The 20,554-nt window shown below is 48.6% G+C and overlaps 1 protein-coding gene across 2 annotated transcripts in view; it reads left to right on the top strand.

Moving 5' to 3' along the window:
• The window catches only part of Prkcb (protein kinase C beta), a 344,919-nt gene that overhangs the window by 235,287 nt on the left and 89,078 nt on the right, over window positions 1-20,554 (top strand). For both annotated transcript variants that reach the window (XM_087908489.1, XM_087908488.1), the window contains exons 7-9: window positions 430-564; window positions 10,584-10,680; window positions 18,524-18,670. In XM_087908489.1, the coding sequence (XP_087764615.1) occupies window positions 430-564; window positions 10,584-10,680; window positions 18,524-18,670 (379 nt within the window). The remainder of the gene's footprint in view (window positions 1-429; window positions 565-10,583; window positions 10,681-18,523; window positions 18,671-20,554) is intronic.

Below are 20,554 nucleotides of genomic sequence, written 5' to 3'. Positions count from 1 at the left end.
GAGCCTTTTGGGGCCATATTGCAGAACAGTTTCCCCCAAGACTCCAGCAAGAGGTTTCTCCATGCAGTCTCTCTATTTCATCCAACCCACAAGTATGCAAATGCACACACATGCCTGCCCGATGATGTCTTGGGCATCGGAATTTTTCTCAGTGACTGTCCGTGGGAATAAAGACAGAGACAATAGGCACAGATAGACTTGCTTTTGTTGGAGCTAGCTAAGGCCTCCCACCTGTTTGATCAACAGGCTGTCAAACAGAATGAGCCCCTACTCCCAGGGGAGTGGAAACCAAGTCTGTCTCCTGCAGCAGCCTGTGACAGTTAAGGGTTTCTATCTCAGGCCCACATCCTCTTGCACATTTCATCTATGTGAGACATCAAGATGGCCTTGGCCTTGGCTGACTGACTCTCTCTCTCTTTCTCCCTCCAGTCAGCTGAAGGAATCAGACAAAGACAGAAGACTGTCCGTAGAGATCTGGGATTGGGACCTGACCAGCAGGAATGACTTCATGGGATCTCTGTCGTTTGGGATTTCGGAACTGCAGAAGGCCGGGGTGGATGGCTGGTAAGAAGAATTCTATACTGGAAACCCAATGCAAGTCGGTCCATCAGACCTGGGATTGAATGTGTTTTCCCTTTTCTTTTAAAATTGCAATATGAAAATGAAAACACATCACGATGACTGCTATCTTGGCTCAGTCTCACGCATGCACCTTGTTTGGCTCTTCAATTTACAGAACGAGAGTTGGCAGGGCCTGGTGACATGGGCCTTCTATCCTAGTTAATTGGTAGGCTGAGGTTGGGAAGATTGCATGGGGAAGGTCTGCCTGGGGAAGTTTGATCACTTATTTCAAAATAAAGTAAAAGGGAAATGGCTGGGTGGTGATGCATCTACCCAGCATGAGTGAACAAGGTCCTACATTTGATCCCCAGGGCTTTTAAAAGAATAATTAATTGCTAGAACTAAAAGAGATGAGGAGACAGCTTGCTGAGTCAGTAAAGTGCTTGATTTTATATTAACATCATGAACTTGAGCTCAGATCCCCAGACCCCATGTAAAAGCGGGCACAACAGCAGTGGCATGTATCTGTAACCCCAGCACTGGCGTGGCAAAAGGGGCAGGAACGGAGGCATCCAGAGACAAGAATACCCCTAGAACTCACTGGGTAATGAGTCTAACCAATTGGTGAGCTTGGATTCAGTGAAAAGAACCTTCCAAAAGTAAAATGGAGAGTATTTGAAAAAGGCACTGAACATCAACCTTTCTCCTCGAGGAACACACACACACACACGCATGCACACACACACAATCTGACATGATTAGACTATAGCTGTGAAAAGCCGAATGCCAGTCACGGTTCTCTCTTGGTCACAGTCCTTACCTGTCCCTCGTGTATTGCCTCTGCCCTACTGCACCCAGCCTCATGGACACTAAAGCCCTCTCTCAAGTTTACCTGACAGATCTGGGCAATCCATTGGACAGTCTTGACTCCTTAAAAGGTAATGTGTCCCTATTGACAGTGCCTCCTGTCCACAGTCACCCACCTGTCTTCTTGCTGCTGCTTTGCTCCCTCCCACTGCCAGAACAAAGCACCTTCATCCTGCGTCTCCAACAAGAAAGTAGGTCAGCCCTGTGGGCAACCACCTCATAGTCACCTGAGAAAGAGAGTCAGGATCAATGGTCTAACCTGGCTTCCCAGCCACTGCTTTGGGGGAAGTGGTGATTGGACCTGCTCTTAGTTCTTTAAGATAAATTATCTCCTTTTTAAATTGTCTCACTTGGGACTCTTTCAGTTCCAAGTGTAAGAAAAGAAAAATCGAACTGCTTTCTCATGAAAGAGAATGCATCTTCCGGGCCATACATCCTCCATTGCCCAGCATAAGCTTCCTAGTCCCTGCTCCACATTGATTTATCACAGGCTCTCCTTCAAATGGATAGAATGTTCCAGTCCCTCAGGGTGCATCAGGATAGAAGACAAATGTGTGTTTGTGAACCCATGGTGGGGAGCAGAGATGAACCTTAGACAAGAAATTGCTCACGACAACAGTCGAGGACCACGTTATGAGAATGGTGACGTGGATAATCCATGGGTAGTCACCATGATATGGGGGGTATTTAAAAAGGCACAGTTCAGAAGTGATTAAAACACCAGTCTTGCAAAATAATGAGAATGAATCAAGGCTGTCCTCAGCTCACTACTGAAGACCATGGCTGACTCCACAAAAAGGTTTGGTAGATTGATAGCTAGAAAACTGGTGTTTGGGGGGAAAAGTTTGCTGAAATAGCTAGGCTACATTAAATGTATGCATACAGAAAATAATAGCCTAATGGAAGCCTAGGCTTGGGGTTCTGTCATCTGCCAACATGGATCAGAAGAAGGTCACAACTCACTTTTCCAAAAGTTCACATTTTCCTATGCAGATCAGGCAGCCACCTGCATATGATGACTAAGTTTGGTGACATTACAGGAGGAAGGAGATGCCTGAGCAGGAAACACTAGTGCGACATCCTTTCTTCCCCTTCGCGGTTTCGGATACTTTCCCCTTGGCGTGTTCCCGCCCTCACGGACCCACAGACTGGGTGTTCCTTCCTCGGCAGGTCAAGTTGACAGTGGTTAAAGAGAAGATCCATGATCCCTGGTGGGTAGAAGTGAGGCAGGAGAGAGCAGAACGATAATTGTAGTAAAGATAGTTACCACCGACAGGCTCTGGCTGGGTGCCAGGCACCGGACTGAACACGCAGGTGCAAGAATCACGGCTACAGGAAAAACATGGCGGCTTCTTTTGTGAAAACATCCTTGGCTTTCTCAGACTGTTTGTGAGCTCGTGGTGGCCACAGAGTAGGGTTTTGCTGGGGCGGCCTCCCAGGCTTCTCTCTTGCAGAGGAACTGTTCTAAACAGCACTCCCACACCCCAGAGCAGGTCTGGCCCCACCTTGCTTTGCAGCTTCTTAATGGCTTCCTGCTTGTGCCTTAGGTCTTGTGTCTGCTGTCCTCCTCTGCGTGTGCCTTCCCTACAGAGCCCAACACATTCCAGCCCCAGGCCACACTAGGCCCCATTCCCCACCCCTTGCCCCAGTGCTTCTGGGACTTCTCACTTCTGAGACCCCTTCATGGAGAGATGGTGGCTCTGCTCAGGTATCCCCCTACCCACCTCTCCTAGCTGCTGTGATGGCACAGTCCTCTAGGAAGGTGGGACCACAGCAGGATGCTACCCTCCTTGTAACTCCCCAACCCCTTTCTTTCCCAGGCCAATTGAGCTGCTCAAGGAGCTTAAGTCCATTTTCAGAAACGAGGCTGTCGTACCCCTCCTCTGCCGCCCCACCCCTCTAATTTTACTGTGTTCACATTCAGCCCAGTATGCAGCACAACCTTCGGACTGCCTGTTTTAAGTGGCAACACCAGAAAGCCAAGTGCTTGCTTAAAACAGCTGTTGGCTGAGACAGTTTGCCCGTGAGAATCTTAGCAAGAGCTACGCATTTAACCCAAGCACACAGAAAGACAGCGAAAAGGCGCTGGCCTGGATATAATAATAAGATGGGTTAGTTCCCTCCCCAATGCCACACATACTCAAAGTGCTGGTGTCTTCCTGTAATCCCAACACTGGGGAGGTGGAGGCAGGGTGGATCAGAAGTTCAAGGGCGTCCTTAGCTATAAAAGGAGTTGAAGGTCAGCCTGGACTATATGAGACTCCCCTCCCCATCTAAAAAAAAGTATAATGGATAATAATACATTTTTGAGGCACACTGAACTTGGAGATTTACCTAGACTCGCCAGGGAAGCCCCTGATGTCTGGCACTGAGATTATAGGCCTGTGTGTGATGCCACACCCAGGATGTTCTATGTGGATGCTATAGTTCCAAACTCCGGGGCCTCAAGCTTGTCCAGCAGTGTTTTAGCATGTTGTTGAATAAGTCACATCCCTCCTTGCAGACTCAGTCTCTCCCTCTGGCAGGAGATGGGCTCCTCTAACCATCCTGCTGTGTTACAGCAGTGTGAATGATGTTGACAGTGGTTCTCTAAGTCAATAAAGGATCTGGAAAAAAAAATCCTCTTGCTAAATACCGTTGTGCGGCAGCGGTGCCTCTGGGGTGTTCGGTGACAGGAACATGCTGTGCAGACTTGCCTCAAGGAGCCGCAGGCTAGACCCCAGAGCTCAAGTATGCAGGCAGCTCTGTGACCTAGATTTCGGTTATCACACTCTATGATGTTCACACCTCGAGGAAGCTCATCGAGTGTGCCCTGGTTGTCCAGTGATGTCCAGCTGTGACTTAAAACCATGTGGCAGAACCCACAGAGGCAGCTGGAGAAGCCTCCAGATGTGCCACACCTGCCCCCGGCCACTCATCTGCCTCGTAGTTGCCAGCCCTGTACCTGCTGTCAAATGCTCCCCTGTGCTCCTAATTGGGTCTATTTATGCTTTCTCCCCGCTTCCTCTCGGTTTTGCTGGAGATTCATCTGTATTACTTGTTTGGTTTGTTTTCCTCCAAAGACTCTGCTCTGGGACTGTGTCTTAGATCTACGTCTGCTTTCTTCCCTCTGTCTGTTTATTTTGCGTTTGTCTTTGAGCTCCGGTTGAGTGTTTTGCTGTTTGGTTTTCTCTTCTTACCTTGCCCAGTTCTTTAGAAATCACAAACCCTATTGGGTGGGTAGACAATTCCTTTAAGTTGTGGCATTTCACATCCTGACTTTTGTTGCTGTTTCCGGCTCTGCCATTATGTTTTTCATTTCCTTTCTTATACACTTATGTGCAGGCATATGCTTTAACCTTGAGAAATAGCTTTGCGTTTAAATATGTGCTCCTGGGGCAGGGAGGATGACTCAGCCATTAAGAGCACTTGGTGCTCTCACAGAGGACCTGGGTGTGACTCCCAGTGCTACTACTGAACCATCTCTCCAGCCTCTTGCTTTTTCCTTCCCACTTCTCCCTTTCTTTCAACTAAACTCAGTCTACATTCAATGTCCCTAAATATCCTATCGGCGTTTGAATAAAAATTGTATTTATTGTCTGTAGGGTGCATCTCAGCATCGATGAGCTCCCCATCTTCATGGTTTATGAACCCTTTGTGCTTTTATATTTTCTTCTTATTTGCTTAAGAGAAATGTATAACGCTTGTCATGGCTTTCTCAGTAAAATTGTTCGAAACCTTTTCCTTTCATTTCTATTGCTGTTGTTCTTTTTCTATGAATGTAGTAAGATCGCCCACTGTGTAACTCTTCCTGGCTTATTATCTGACATGGAGTTATCGTTGTTGCTGTGAATGCTCCCCCACCCCGCCCCCACCCAGGTCACCTCACTTCACTGATGGCATCCGTGCCAGCGCTTGTTCATTCTTTGGAAATCCACAGCCCAGAACCCTCTGTGCTTAGGAGACACAAGAGAACTAAACAGACACAGATCTTCAGCCCCAGGGAGCTGTCTCTCTAGGTGGAGAAAAGGAAAAACATTTTTACATTAGCAAATAAAACAAAACAAAACAACAACAACAAGAAAACCAAACATGGCATGTTCCAGGCGATAAGCAAATGCTATCAGGAGACATAAGAACAAGGAGAGGGGATACTGGGAACACAGCTGGTTTGTACATTTCATTCAGTCCTTTCTCAGGAAAACACTTAGTGGCAAGGTGACGTTTGGCAGGGTGTCTGACCTGGGCCCTGCTGCTGTCCAGGGAGAAAGCACTGCATGCAAAGGCTCTGAGGCCCATGTCTGGTGAACTGCAGGCATCTTGAAGCAGCTTGGGAAACATAAGCCAGCAAGGAAGAGACCTGGTGTGTGTGCTCTGAGTAGGGAAGCTAAGACCTATTTGCCCCTTCTCCCTTCTTCATCCCTCCACCTCTGTGTATGCCTGCAAAAATAAAAACAGAATCTCACAGTGTATTATGAACCCGTTCCCAGCACTTAATAGCCTTGGAAGCAGCATTTTTACAAAATGTATTTGTATGGGTGTAGTATGTACATGCATGTTCATGTGTGTTGAAGATTCTTGTAGACCTGGCTGGCCTCGAACTCACAGAGATCCGCTTGCTCCTGCCTCCTGGGTGCTGGGATTAAAGGCGTGTGCCACCACTGCCCATGTGTGTGAATACTCGTGTGGGGCTGGTGCTTGTGTGCCATGGCATGCACACGGAAGGGAGGGTCCCTGGTGTTCATCCGCGTTTCCTAGTTTGTCTGGGGCAGAGTGGTTCGCTGCCGATACACCAAGCCGGGTGACCGGTGAGCTTCTGGGCAAGGAAGGGTGATAGATGCTTGCTGCTGGACTTGGCTTTGTATGAGTCCTAGGGCACCCAACTCCATCCTCTTGGTTGACATCAGGTTCTTTGTCCTCTGAGCTCTCTGAGCTGCTCTTAGACATCATTTCTCACAGCTTCGTGCGACCCACGGGGCGGGACTGCCTTCGTCAGACAGCCGCTTATTCTATGTGGGAAATGCATATCTGTGAAAAATAGCTCCCTGATAACAAACTGGCAGCTCAACTCTTTGTGTCCAGCTTTAATCACATCCTAATAAACCCACAAGACTGAAACGGATGGCTCTAAGAACGCGAGTGTCGATAAGATGTGTGCCAATACATCCTGTATTTTTTTTTTTTAAATCTCCATCTGATGAATGTGTGAGAGTACTATTTCACCCTCAGTTGTCAACTCTTGGTTCTGTATATGTCAAATACTCAATGCAAGGACCATGCTCATTCATTATTTCTAATTATGCTAAGCATTGTCATTTGCAGATTGCCATTTGCTGATACTTGTGAATGACAGCCTTGACTTCGCATTTTCCTCATTGATTCCTAAGAACTTTTCATAGGGGATGCCGCTCACTGTAGGCCACTTGCTCAGCAAACACGAAGGCCTGGGTTTAGTCTCCAGCACTTTGGAGAAAAAGAGCTCTCGCTGCTGAGGGTTTTCCCAACTGTGTGTTATGCAGTTTTTCCACTCATGTTAATTGCTGCTCTCCTTCATAATTTTCTTCCTTCCTTCCTTCCTTCCTTCCTTCCTTCCTTCCTTCCTTCCTTCCTTCCTTCCTTCCTTCCTTCCTTTTCTCCTTCCTTCCTTCCCTCCCTCCCTCCCTTCCTCCCTTTCTCTCTCTCTCTCTTTTCCTTTTCCTTTTCTTCATGACAGCGTTTCTCTGTTTAAAAGCCCTGACTGTCCTGGAACACGCTTTGGAGAGCAGGCTGGCCTCGAACTCACACGTCTGTATTTTTCTTAGTGTGCAGAAAGCATCTATGTTACTCTAAGCTAATGTGATAAATATCAAGGCAACGGCCAGAGACGTTTCCCGGCTCTGTTTTCTAATTCCCTAATTGTCCAAATTATCCATCCTGTGTTCACTGTCTCCAGCGGATTTTGAAATTCAGTGATTGGATTTTTCTTCTGAAACAATCTTTCCTAATTTCAGATTGTCCTCTGTTCTTGGTTCCCTTTGAAAATATGAATTAGACATTCTCTGGGTCTTCCCTTCAGCTGCTGTGTTCCCGGGTGGCCCGGTCCACTGCTTCTATGTTGCTTTCTTTCTGATGGCTACATTTCCATGTGTCCTGATGCCTTCATCTCTCCTGGTAGGAGGATGGGCACAGCAGTGATGGGTGTCCCTGCCATAGTCCTCAGATGCAAATAAGGGAGCCAGGAGCCTTTTACAAGGTCTCAGAATTCTGTTTTGTGCAGACCAGGTATCCTGTTCCCTGGCGGGGTGGGGGGCACAGCTAGAGACAGCAGACAAGTATCCCTGCTGATGGAGAAGTGTCGTCTTTCCTTTGGCTCTGAGTTCCTGTTCTCTTCTTCTAGGGTACAGGTGTCCTTTCATGGGTGCAGTAGGAGTGTGTATAGTCTGAGTCACACTGCTGGTGGCAGACCTGCTCCAGGACCTGATCTCTCTCCCAGCCTTCCGGATGTGGGGACATGGGACCCTTACTTACCCCTTGCTTATCTGATCCAAGCTTGTCAGTAGCTGGGGTTCCCGGTACCTATGGAAGCTGGTGAACTGTATTGTCTGAATTGTGAGACCAAGTATGACTTTGGATCATAGTGACTTCTACTGATTTGTCCGCTCTGATCCTAGTACTGCCGAGAGAAGGACTGGGGGCTGCTGGCAGATGCCTAGGATGCTCACCCATTTGCTGGTCCCATCTGGAAAGCGGGGAGGGCTCAGGTTAGACTGTAGAAGAGCTGTGCCTCTTTGGACTAAACTCTACCCAACAGAACGACTCACAGGATAACGATTAATTTTGGCTCACAGTTTCAGAAAGCTCACATTACAGTTGATTGGTCTCATGTGCTTATGCTGAGTATCATGGTGGCTGAGGATGAGGAGGAGGAGGTCAGCTCTCCACACCCTAGTGGGCCAGGGATGCCAAGTGCATGGCAGAAGCTAGGGGCTGGATAGAACCTCCCGAGATAATGCTTCTGGTAACCTACTTCCTCCAGCTGGGTTTCATGCACAAAACGTTCCACAGCTTCTGAACAGAACACTGCAGTGTGCAAATTCAAAACACGGGGCTCACGAGGGATGTTCCACATCCACACCACAGCCCTGCCCCTGCCAACCCGTGTGTGTGTGTGTGTGTGTGTGTGTGTGTGTGTGTGTGTGTGTGTGTGATGCTTGCCCATGTGCACACGTGGAACCAGAGGTTGACATTCCACATCTTTCTCGGTCACTGCTCTTTACTTGGTGGTTGGAAACAAGGTCTCTCATTGAGCCTGGAACTCACCAATTGGCTGAGAGTCCCTGAGAGCCTCCTGTTTCTGCCTCCCAGTGCCAGGATTTAGGGACCCAACTCTGTTCCTTTGTGCTGGGAATCTAAACTCAGGTTTTCAGGCTCACACCACAGACACTTCACCCTCTGGGCTGTGTCCCTCACTCCGCCTTTCTTTTTAACAGTCACCTTTTACTTTAAAAAAAGCAACAGTGGTTCCAGGACAGGCCCCAGAGCTACAGAGAATCTCTCTCTCTCGCTCTCTCTCTCTCTCTCGCTCTCTCTCTCTCTTTCTCTCTCTCCTTCCTCTCCCTTTCCCCCTCCTCCTCTCCTTTGTTCTCCCCCGCCTATTTCAATTCCTTCATCAGCAGTTGAATCTAGCACTTTGTACATGTTAATTTTTTTTCCCTCAACACAAAAGACAAACTTTAAATGTGAACTTACTATTTTTTGAATCCCCCCCCCTTTTTATTTTTCATGACAGGGTTTCTCCATGTGGCATAGCTAAATTGGAACTAACTCTGAAGACCAGGCTGGCGTCAAACTCACAGAGATCCCCTTGCCTCTGTCTCCCGAGTGCTGGGATTAAAGGCATGCATCACCACCACCCAGTTAAAATCCAATTATTTTAATGAAGAACATTAAGTCAAAATAATGTGCACATTTAGCAGAACCCATAAAAAGGCTTATGAAAGGCGAAGCTAGCCACACACCATCCTGTGTTCCCCCATGACCGATGACATCACCTCGTAGAAACTCCTGGGACTCCTGGGTTCCAGCAGATGTGCACACAGCAGATGTGCACACGTTTTTAGTTCTATAGCTTTTAGAGATTCGGGGAGAGAGGGCTGGGTAGCCACTGTGAGGCTTAGAGGCTCCTATTACTCCTATAAAGTCTTAAGATTAAGATTCAATATTTGTACATACATCATATATGCTAATTTTTAGGAATAACTGTTGGAGAGAGGAGCTTGGGGGCCTCCCCTTCACCTTTGAGTGTCCTCCTTCCTTCCTCACTTTTTTCTTTATGTCCTGTGGTCAGTATCCTAGTGGTTAAAAAAGTAAGTCAAAGCTCCCACGTGTATTATCAGACCGTTGTCACCATTAACGGTGACCGAGATGATGCTGTTTATTGAGAACTGGGGCTGCGTTGATTTCACCAACACCACCTTTCAGTTCTGTGCAGAAGGGACTTCTGCTCCAGTGTGTAGGTGCAAAGTGCAAAGGTTCAGATGGACTCTGTATCCAAAGTCATTCAAAGGAGTAAGGGGTAGGGTGGAACCGAAGCCAGGCACTGTGTAATGCCAGGGCTTGCCTTCATACTCACAGGGACCCTGTTCCTCCAGAGATCAAACACAGGGCCCCTCATCCCACCTCTGCTGGGGAAAACAGCACTGTGAGGTCTGCGGTCTTGTTGGAAGGGAGCGGACGGGAGGGGCGGGGAAGGAAAGCGCACCCAGGAGGTCTACTAGCTTGCCTCAGCAGAGAGCAGCCGAGTGACTAACTGGCAGAGCTGGGTGTGCACCTGTGCAGGCACAGGCTGGCCACAGCCAGCAGGCAGAGGTCCTGGCCTCACCTTCCACCTTGCCTGAGGTAGTGTTGTTGCTCAGCGTGAGCTGCCTGCTGAGCTGTTTCTGGGGAATTCTCCTGTTTCAGCCTCCTTCTCTGAGCTTACAGCGCTAAGCTTACAGATGCGTCACTTTGCCCACCTTTATGTGCACTCTGGGGATTTGAACTCAAGTCCTCACACTTGCATGGCAAGCCCTTTACCCCACTGAGCTGTCTCCCCAGCCCTCACCAGTTTGATTGTTTGTTTTAAGGCAGGCCTTCTGCCCAGCTTGATGCTCTTACACACAGACACAGACTTCCTACAACCACTTGTCTCCCATCAGGTTCAAGCTACTGAGCCAGGAAGAGGGCGAGTACTTCAATGTGCCTGTGCCGCCGGAGGGAAGCGAGGGCAGTGAAGAGCTGCGGCAGAAGTTTGAGGTGAGGTTTTGTTTTTTCATCATATTTTTCTATGGAAACCTGATACACTGTATCACTGTGATCTTTTTATCTTGTCTGTGGTGTGATAGAGAGAGAGAGAGAGAGAGAGAGAGAGAGAGAGAGAGAGACTTTCCGTGACTCTGAGCATTTGCAATGTTGTTCCAGGCCCTAGAAAACTCCTATGTATACTTCAAGACCCTTCATGGCCGGGTCTTTGTGATACTGATTTGGACTGGAATAGTAATAATGAAGAAGTGGACAGAGTAGAGATACGTTTTGTTAGAATTCTGAATTTGGGTCTATCAGCAGGTGGAGTTGTACTGTTTTCAAATAGATTGACCGCCCTCGTGACTCTATGAAAGCGCGTGCAGACAGATCCTCACAATGATTTTGTTCACCTCATGGTGACTGGATCTGACCTTAGACTCTACTGCTGCTTGTTCCCACCTCAGGCAGGCTTTTCTCCTGTGTTTGGGACCAGGGATCCCCTCACGTTAGTGACCATGAGGTTCGGGACAGGGCTCCCCTCATGTCAGCGACCTTGAGGTTTGGGACCAGGGCTCTCCTCATGTCAGCAACCGTGAGGTGAGGTGTACAGACACACGTCAGTTTTGCAAAGGGAGATGTTCAAGGCTGTTTTTTTTGCGAAGGGAAGGGAAAGTGGCTGCGACTATGCATGACATGTGTGCATCACATGATTTAAAAGTATTTTCATGTGGGAAACTTGGTCCTTGGTTCACACAGTCTAATGCACCGAGTCTGGGGGCCACTGATCAGGTCTTGGTAGGCAGTCACCTGCTCACTCTAGAGGAAGGTCAGTGGGAGCAGAGTCTGGGGAAGGGAGGTGAGTGCCAGGTGAGGCTGCGGAGTGGGTGAGGTCAGAGGACAGGGTGGCATGTGGGGGTTGGGAAAGGGTGAGTCCCAGGTGAGGCTGGGGAGTGGGTGAGGTCAGAGGACAGGGTAGTATGTGCATGTGGGGGGGGGGAGGGGTGAGTCCCAGGTGAGGCTGTGGCATGGATGAGATCAGAGGACAGGATGGCATGGTGGGGAAGGGGTGAATGTCAGGAGAACTTGGGGGTGGTTAAGGTCAGAGTTCTGGTGGCAATGGCTTTAAGACAGGCTGTGGCATTCACTCCAAGAAGCATGTTTGCTTCACACTCGACTAGGCACCTGGTACTGGAGTACCCAAGGGCCCTTGTCTTGAGCCTGGGTCCTCCACAGTCTGGACAATACTAGATGCTGTAGATGCCCTGGGGTCTCCCTGGAAATGAATGCACTGGCCTTGGGCTGGCCAATCATCCCCCTCCACTGCCATAGTTTGAATCTAAAGTGTTCCCACAGGCTTATGAATGCTTTGTCCCTGGTGGTAACTTTATTGTGGAAAGTTCTAGAAACTTCAACGGAAGGAACTAGGCATTGTAGTGGGTCTCTGTAGTTGTCTTGTCCCTAGCTAGATTCTTCCTGTCTTACTCTCTGCTTCCCGTCCACCATGATAAAAGTAGATGTCCATGCCACACCCACCTGCTACCATGATGCCCTGCCTGGGTGCACAGGGCCAAGAGAGTGTGGGCAGATTCCCCTGAAACTGGGAGCCAAATACATTTTCCACCTTTAAGTGTGTCTATCCTGCGCTGGTCTCAGTGACAAAGTGACTAACATTTACAATGAATGATCTTGATCACTGAAGGTCTTTTTCTTGGTGGCCATGCATGTGAGTCTGAGTGACTTGATAAAAGATCCTTCCCACCACACGGAGCTGTGAATTGGATGTTTTCAGAAAAGAACTGGAAGGCGAGACTTCCAGAGAACGCATTCTGGGCTGGCAGTATCTGTTGGCTGAGGCTGTTATGATTACGGGTGAAAAAAAAAAAAAAAACAAAAAACAAAAAACCTAAAACAAGGCCGGTATTCTCTTATAGAAAATGAAGTCTCAGCTTCACAAAAACGGTTCCTTCTGTCCTGGGGCTGCAGGGGTGACATTTCCAAACACCAAAGAAAACATTTTCTATGCGAATAGAGCATTTGTCTGAGACAGTAATTGGCTTGAAGTACAGGGTTGTTTTATCTGCATGCGACAAAATATGTCCCTTTATCCCTAGCAGGAGCCTGCAAATACTTGTTTATGGCTGAATTATAATCTCTCCATACCATAGCTGTTGATTTAAAAAAAAAGAAAGCGCTTCCAACGGACTGAAATCGCTCTCAGGCACACAGAGGGATTTTTCTTGACCTTGAGCGTGAGAAATGTAATCCCCGCACAATGAGCAATTAGCACCCAGAATGAGTCAGGAATTACCTTCAAGCGTCTTATCAGGGGTGACTGGGACTGCCAGAATTGGGGTGATAGTGTTCTGTGGTGGGTCGTGCTGGATGCAATGAGTGGACATTCCAGACCGTCCTCTGGAGGGCATCCTCTGTCTCTGGCTTTGCATGTGTGTGGGGGCTAGGGGAGATGGCTCACTTTTTAGGATCCAGCTACTTAACAAAGTACTTAGGACACACTGTGTGTCACTCTGAGTGTGCCTTCCTAGTCACAGCCGGGAAAGCTACACTGGGGTCACACCAATTCCTCTTTCAGCAGAAAAAACTGAGGCACGAGAAGTGAAGTAACTTTTGAAGGCCCCAGAGCTGGTCATGGCCATGGGTTTGAATTTCTCTAAAAATAAATGATACAGGTCCCAAGCCTGGAATAGGAGGTTCACTCCTGTTCCAAGCACTTGGGAGGCAGAAGCAGGAGAACAGAGCGTTTGCGACCAGTCTGGGCTACACAGGAAGACCCTCGCTCAAAAACACCAGTCAGTCAGTTAGTGATAGCACTTGATTTGGGAACTGGTTCCTATAAGCCTTGTGAGGAGCAGGGTGATGAGGAGTTAAGGCAAGAAAAGGAAGAGAGAGAGAGAGAGAGAGAGAGAGAGAGAGAGAGAGAGAGAGAGAAGACAAAGACAGCCGCCCTTTATGTCAGTGAGGGATTAGTTCCAGAGCTCCCTGCCCTCAGGAGATACCCAACCTGGAGACACCAAATTCTCCACAGAGAAGGCCATATATATATAATCTCCCATATGCTTTTAACCACCCAGACGACCTAGAATGCACATTGCAATGCAGTGGTCTCTAAATGGCTACTGCTGTACTGTTTGGGGACCAAAGGCAAAGGGTCTGTACATGTTCAGTCTGGGGAGATTTTTCCTCAGTGATTTGCCCTGTGGCTGTGTGGATCTGCTGCTACTGACGATGACCGTCAGACCAAGCTGTCCCTGCTCCAAGCAGCTAGACTTTAATAACCACCTGTCTTCCAAAAATGAAAACGCTGCGAGTTCCCTTGTTGAGCGCCCCCACCCAGGGACAGGAGCTGGGGCCTTACCCATAGCCCCTTTCCCTCACTAGTGGAGGCACCGACCCCTGATAAGATGAGCTCAGGGGTGGGGGACTAAGTGGCAGGTCTTTGTAGACAGCAGCCCAGAGGTGGACCACACCCGAGAGTCTGCTCGAGCTGCCTGGCTTTAAGTCTTACTTGCAGCAGGGAAGTTATTCTGCCCGAGCTTTCAACGCATCGTCTGTAACACAGGGACTCTGACAGTCTAACTGCCCGAGATTACGTGAGGACTGGATGACATCATGCCTCTGGAAGCATCTGGTACAGCATAAGCATCCCGGTGTTGAATACTGGTAATGATGTTGCCAGATCCTCCCTGGAAATCAACCGAGCTCAGTACATGCTCCTGGGGTGGGTGGGAGCCTCTCCAGGTGCACCCCTTGCTTTCTGGCCTTTTGGGGTAGCTGGGAGTGCATTGGGAGGCTCCCCGGAGAGGTAGGGTGCAGAGGGGCCTGAAGTCGGGTGTTGATCATCTGAGACGGAGCCTGGAGTTTTTGTGGTTCACTAGGACATAATGCAAAGGGACCCAGCTCCACTCGGCAGGGCTGCCTTCCGCTTTGCCTCCGTGCAGACATGAAAGGCAGCCGCCAGTGGAGGATTGTTTCTGCTGTGGCTGCCATTTTCGGTGTCACTGTCTTTGATGCAGGACCCGCGAGGCACCTGCAACTCTGGGATCTCTAGAAAATTGTATGACAGGTTCTTGTCCCCAGGAGGCTCATGGGAACAATCCTAAATGCTTTCAGGAACCAGGCACCTTAACAGGGAGGAAGCCCACCAGGCTACTTCTTCAGAGGAGGCTGGGAGTCTGGTTTTGCAGTTTTGTTTTGTTTTTGGTACGAGGGAGAGAACACAGGACCTCATGCCTGCTGTGAAGGTGCTCTCGTACCGAGCCACGCCTCCGGCCCAATTCTAGATTTTTGTAAGACCTCTCCTGATTTTTGACAGTTGGCAACTGATAAATGTTAAAGTGACAACAGCGGTGGATAGAATAAACTTCTTCTTTTGGTTCTAATATTGAACTGATATGCTATTTCTGTAACAAAGTACTGACGCTAGGTAATTTAGAAGAAAAGGTCCTCCCTAAGACACAATTTTGGGGGCTGAAAAGCTGCATGGCCCCTATCAGTGTGGCCTCTGGTGAGAACCACCTTGGCTGAGTCCCATCATGGGAGAGAAACAGGAAAGGAAGTGGATGTGTGTGGAAGGGGTTCAAGCACATAGTGGCTTTGCTTCCTGAAGCCTGCTTTAGAGAGAAATAACCCATGGGACAAGCACCATTTCTTCCCAAGGGCAGCATCCTAGCCACCCATTCACTTCCCACAAGGTCGTATCGTCCTTGGTCATACTGAGGACCAAGCTTCAGCATGGGAATCTTATCTAAACCACAATTCACAAATACAGACCCCTAAGGACTTTTTTTTTTTAAATCAGTTATCTAGGGGCCTGGAAAGATGACTCAGTGGTTAAGAGCACTGGCTGCTCTTCCAGAGGACAGGGTTCAAATTCCAGCACCCACATGTGGCTCACAACAGCCTGTAGTGCTTGTTTCAGGGGATCTGATGCCCCCTTCTGGCCTCCACAGGCACTGCATGCACGCAGTGCCCAGACACACCTGCAAACAAAATACCTATGCATGTAAACTAAAAAGTAAAATGGAAAAAAAAGCTTAATTCCAGTCCACTGAAACAAATCCAAGTGAAGAAACGGAAAGGCATGATCTCTCGCTTTTCCTTTAAGAGGAAACTGTGCTCTAGGACCTCCATGTGGATGGACACGCCTAGCCAATGGCTGGGGTGGGAGTGGGGTGAGAAACAAGCGTGGGAGTCCAGTGCATCTCAGGTCGGCTACAGAGGAAATAGGAGACCCGGTGATGACGCAATGAGATGGGAGGGGGCAGGGGAGATTGGATCAGTCAGGAAAAAACCAGGAGGCTGGGGGGAGGATTTGGGTTGGCATGAGGATATGGCCCAAGAAAGACAGACAACTGTTGTCTGGGACACCTCTCTTATGTGAAGTCTCCACCCCAATGATATGGTCTCAGGCTTCGAATCACCTCCTCCTCTCAGGGACTCCATGCCTTTGTCTCTCAAATGTCTCTCCTTTGCCCTTAGCCCATAGGAGCTGCTTGTTGGGTGTTTGGGGCTTAAACATCAACATGTCTTACTATAACACTAGTTTGTGTACTGGGACAACTGTTTTGTTAGCAGCCTCAAACACCACCAAGACCCATCAACAGAAGAATGATTAATACCAGCAATGATTTCTCAGCAACTCAGTGAAAAGGGATTCCAGAATGTTCTGATGAGAGGAGGAAAGAAGGCATGAAAGGGTCTTTGTACTTTGATTTTATATGGATGAAATTCAAGAATTAGACAAAGCCGACCTATGAGCAACGATTGTCTTCGCTGTTTGTGAGGGACGATCAGCTGCAAACCTCCCTGGGGAGTTGGTCTTGTTCCGTATATTGTTTGGTGTATGGCTATGTATCGAATTGTCAAAACCCACAGAATTATGTACTCAAGATCTATGCATTTTACTGTTTGCATCTCAATTATTTACATATTTTATTTATTTGTGTAGGCATGATCATTTGTGTGCAGGTACACATGTGTTTATGTGCACAGCCAGCGGACAACCATGGGTGACCTTCCTCAAACACCATCCACCTTTATTTTGAGACATGATCTCTCACTGGCCTGGAGCTCACTGTGTAGGCTAAGTTACTGGACAGTGAGCCCTAGGGCCCCATCCTCCTGTCTCCACCTCTCCAGCCCTAGGATTACCAGCATATACCACCATGCCCTTTGAAATGTGGATTCTGAGGCAGCAACTCAGGTCTGTGTGTTTACAAGGCACACACTATTCCAACTGAATTATCTCCCTTGGTCTCAACTTCAATTTTTTTTTAAAGCACTAACTAAGAAGATGAAAAGCTGAGCAGTCTCGCTCACTGAATGTCGGCCTAGGTTACAGCTGACATCTTTCTTGAAAGTCAGCGTGGAGGACATTGTCCCTGCACGATGCGCATCATCTGAGCATCAGTGTCTCTTCTGCCCCCTGATCTACCCTGGGCACCTCCAGCAGAGCCCGGGTGTGTAGCAGACTCTCAGTGGGAGTCCCTTGATTGGATGAGTCATTTCCATTTGCATTCAAAACCCCAGGAAGGGGCTGGGGAGATGGCTCGGTTAGTAAAGTGTGTGCGCAATCGGAAGGACCTGAGATTGACTCTCCGCCACCTCATGTAAAACCAGGAGTGGTTATGATGTGCATTTGTAATCCCAGGGCTCCTGTGGGGAGGGGAGGCAGAGGTGGGCGAATCCCTGGAAACTAACTTGAGAGCAGGCCAGCCTAGCCTGGTGCACACAGATGCAAAGGCTAAGACAGACCCTGCCTCCAGCAAAGTAGGTGAAGGCTGACACTGAGGGTGTCTTCTGACCTCCACTTGTGATTGTGTCATGCACACACTCACATCCCCATTTCCATTTACAAAAATTTACACCTCTCTCTCTCTCTCATCAGTCATCTGTCTATTTATCTATCCTCTATCTGTTTCTCTCTGTCTCTCTGTCTCTCTGTCTCTGTCTCTCTCTCTCTCTCTCTCACACACACACACACACACGAGAGAGAGAGAGAGAGAGAGAGAGAGAGAGAGAACTCCAGGAAGCATTTTATTGCCCATTTGTTACCAAAAGACATGAACTAAGGAAACAATAATAATGGTAGCCATTCACAGGGTCAGGGTCTGCTGTGTACCGGGGCTCATGCTTGGCACTGCCACTGTCAGTGCTCATGGGGACTGAGGTATAGAACGTTCCTTTGCCAGGTGCACTCCATTGCCTGTTCTGCTCCGCATACTCATCCAGATACCCGAGAATCAGTGAAAACCAAACTGGCAAAGCCCGTGTCCTCCAGCAGCTTACACTCTGGTGTGAAGGAAAACAGATGTCACGAAACAAGCGTGTGTGAAGAAAGTCAAGACAATGAGGACAGACATTACCAACAGCTGTGTCTGGACAGCAGCTGGGAAGGGCTGGCTCTCTTACACAGGCTCAGCAGCTTTGGGGAAAGAGCGCTTACTCTCTCAACAACTGCGAGCTGAAGCATTTTGGGTAGTGGCTGACTCGCTTGTATGAGAAGTTTCATGTTGGTGACTGTGAAGCTTGGAGGGAACCAATGTGGGTCCTCTGGGTGACAGATAGATGCTAACAGGCAGTGCTGATAGACAGGGAAAGAAGTTGATGAATTCCAGGGTCGCCAAGGAAACATGCACCTCCCAGGGAAGGACGTGATTGGAGGGATAATGAGAGGGGCCCAGGATGGCCTCAAGGTGTACATTTGCAGAGCAATGCAGTTGTGCGTTGCAGAAGTTAGGTTTCTGACTGTAGGAACCACAGCATCTGCTGAGCCCATGTATCTTCCTACAGCGTGTTCCCAGCCCTCATTCTGTATTCTGTTTATTTCTTCCTCCAGAGAGCCAAGATCAACCAGGGTACCAAAGCTCCAGAAGAAAAGACAGCCAACACCATCTCCAAATTTGACAACAATGGCAACAGGGACCGGATGAAACTGACCGATTTTAACTTCCTGATGGTGCTGGGCAAAGGCAGCTTTGGCAAGGTACAGAGTGATTTGGTGGCTGCATCCACTTTGGATGGAGCAGATGTCCCTATGGTGGGAAAAGAGGTGAACATAAATAAACCCAGGTTGCAGCCTGTGCTGAACATTGTGAAGAAGGTGAATAGGGGCTTATCTCACATATAAACTGAGAGGGGACCCACTCACATGATCTGGAGAGGAGAAACGAGCCAGCCATGCATTCAGAACAAAGAAGGAGGGGCTGAGAACATAGCTCAGTTATCAGAGTGTTTGCCTAGAAGGCATGAAGTCCCGATTTGGTCCCTAGCATTGCATAATCCAGACATAGAGGCACATATCCATAACTTCAAAATTTAGGCATCAGGAGGTAGAGGTAGAGGGCTCCTCCTCGGCTGCATAGTGAGTTCAAGGCCAGCCTGGAATTCATAAGACTCAGTCTCTTGAAGTAAGCCAGAGCAAGGAAAGACTGTTCCAGCAGAGGGAACAGCAGTGCCAGCATTCCAAGGTGGGAAGGGCTTGGCGCATTCTAGGTGTCACCGGAAGGCACTGGGTCCACAGTGACGTGAGCAGGAGGATAGTCTAGGTCCCATCAGGAGGCACTGGGCCCATGGTGACGTGAGCAGAGGACAGGAGGTAGCAAAGGGAAGCAGTGGCCTGATCGTGCTGAGGGCGATGAGCTAGGAAGGTACGCCTGGCTTTTACTCACAGTGCAGCGGGGAGCCATTGGAAGTTTTTAGACTTAGAAGTGACACGGTCGGGTTTGCCTTTGGAAGAGAGCACGGTGGCCGCCGAGACTGGGAACAGCTCCTCCTGAGCAACAGCACAGCGAAGGATGACCCTGGGACTCGTAGAGCAATCCTGCATGCTTTTATAGACACCGCGAGACGCTGTTTTACCAGACTTGAGATTGTGTTATAAGTATTCCTGACTTGTTTAGTGTTGTTTGGAGTCTTTGAATCCCTGAGTGTGCCACAAAGGTGTCTGGCATAAATCTTGTCCCGTGAACTCAGGTGTGCAAAAAATATAAATTTCTTTGTCGTCTCTGAAACGTAAACCAGCAACCTGAGTTATCCCTGAGTCCCCCTACGTTCTCCATCTTTGTCCTTATACCACCGGTACCCTTCCATGCTCCATACAGTCTACTTGCCAATCCTGTTGGGTCAATCAAAGCCTACTCAGCACCTACTACCTCTACTCCATCTTCCACAACACGGCCCTCAGCCAAACCACCGTGAAAGCTCCTAACTGGTGTCCCTCGCCACCTCAGCACCCATAATCAGTACGCTCCTCGCTTAGCAGCTGTAGCAGTTTGTTTACAAGCTTCCTGTAAGTTTTCTCTCTTGCCACAGCTCGATGCGTTGTCCGCTCCATTCTCATTCGTGGCTTACGCTACCCTTATGATCTCGTCCTTCTTCGCTCCTTGACGTCTTTACTGTTTCTTCTCCTGTTGCCCAGCATGTTCTAGATTTAATGGTGGCTGCTGGGTGCCTGAATCAAGCCAGTTTTCTTCTTCCCGTGGAGCTTGGTTGACACAAGACCCTCAGGTCTTTGCATGGCTGGCTCTTCTAATTCACATCTCTATTAGGAAACCACTTCTGTAAGGTTTTCCCTGACCACCAACTTAAAGCAGTTATCCATTAATTCTCTTGTTTGACATAGGGTCTTGCTACATAGTTCAGGTTGGGCTCCAACCCATAGTCTCCCTGTGTCAGTCCTTCCTCGTAGTGCTGGGATTTTAAGCATGTGCCCCCTTGCCCAGCCATTCTCCATTTTATTTTCTCCTCTCCTGGAAACCATTAATGAATAATACTCCCATTTACATGCTGGTCTGTTGCTCTTTCTGCTAAAGTGACCCAAGAGAAGGACTCTTCCCTGTTATAGCCAATACCCAATTTCAGAATTATG

Source organism: Myodes glareolus, chromosome 7 (assembly GCF_982192425.1).
Source record: "Myodes glareolus chromosome 7, mMyoGla1.1, whole genome shotgun sequence".
NCBI lineage: Eukaryota > Metazoa > Chordata > Mammalia > Rodentia > Cricetidae > Myodes > Myodes glareolus.
Note: the sequence above shows the minus strand (reverse complement) of the source record. Positions and strands in the feature narration are given on the sequence as shown.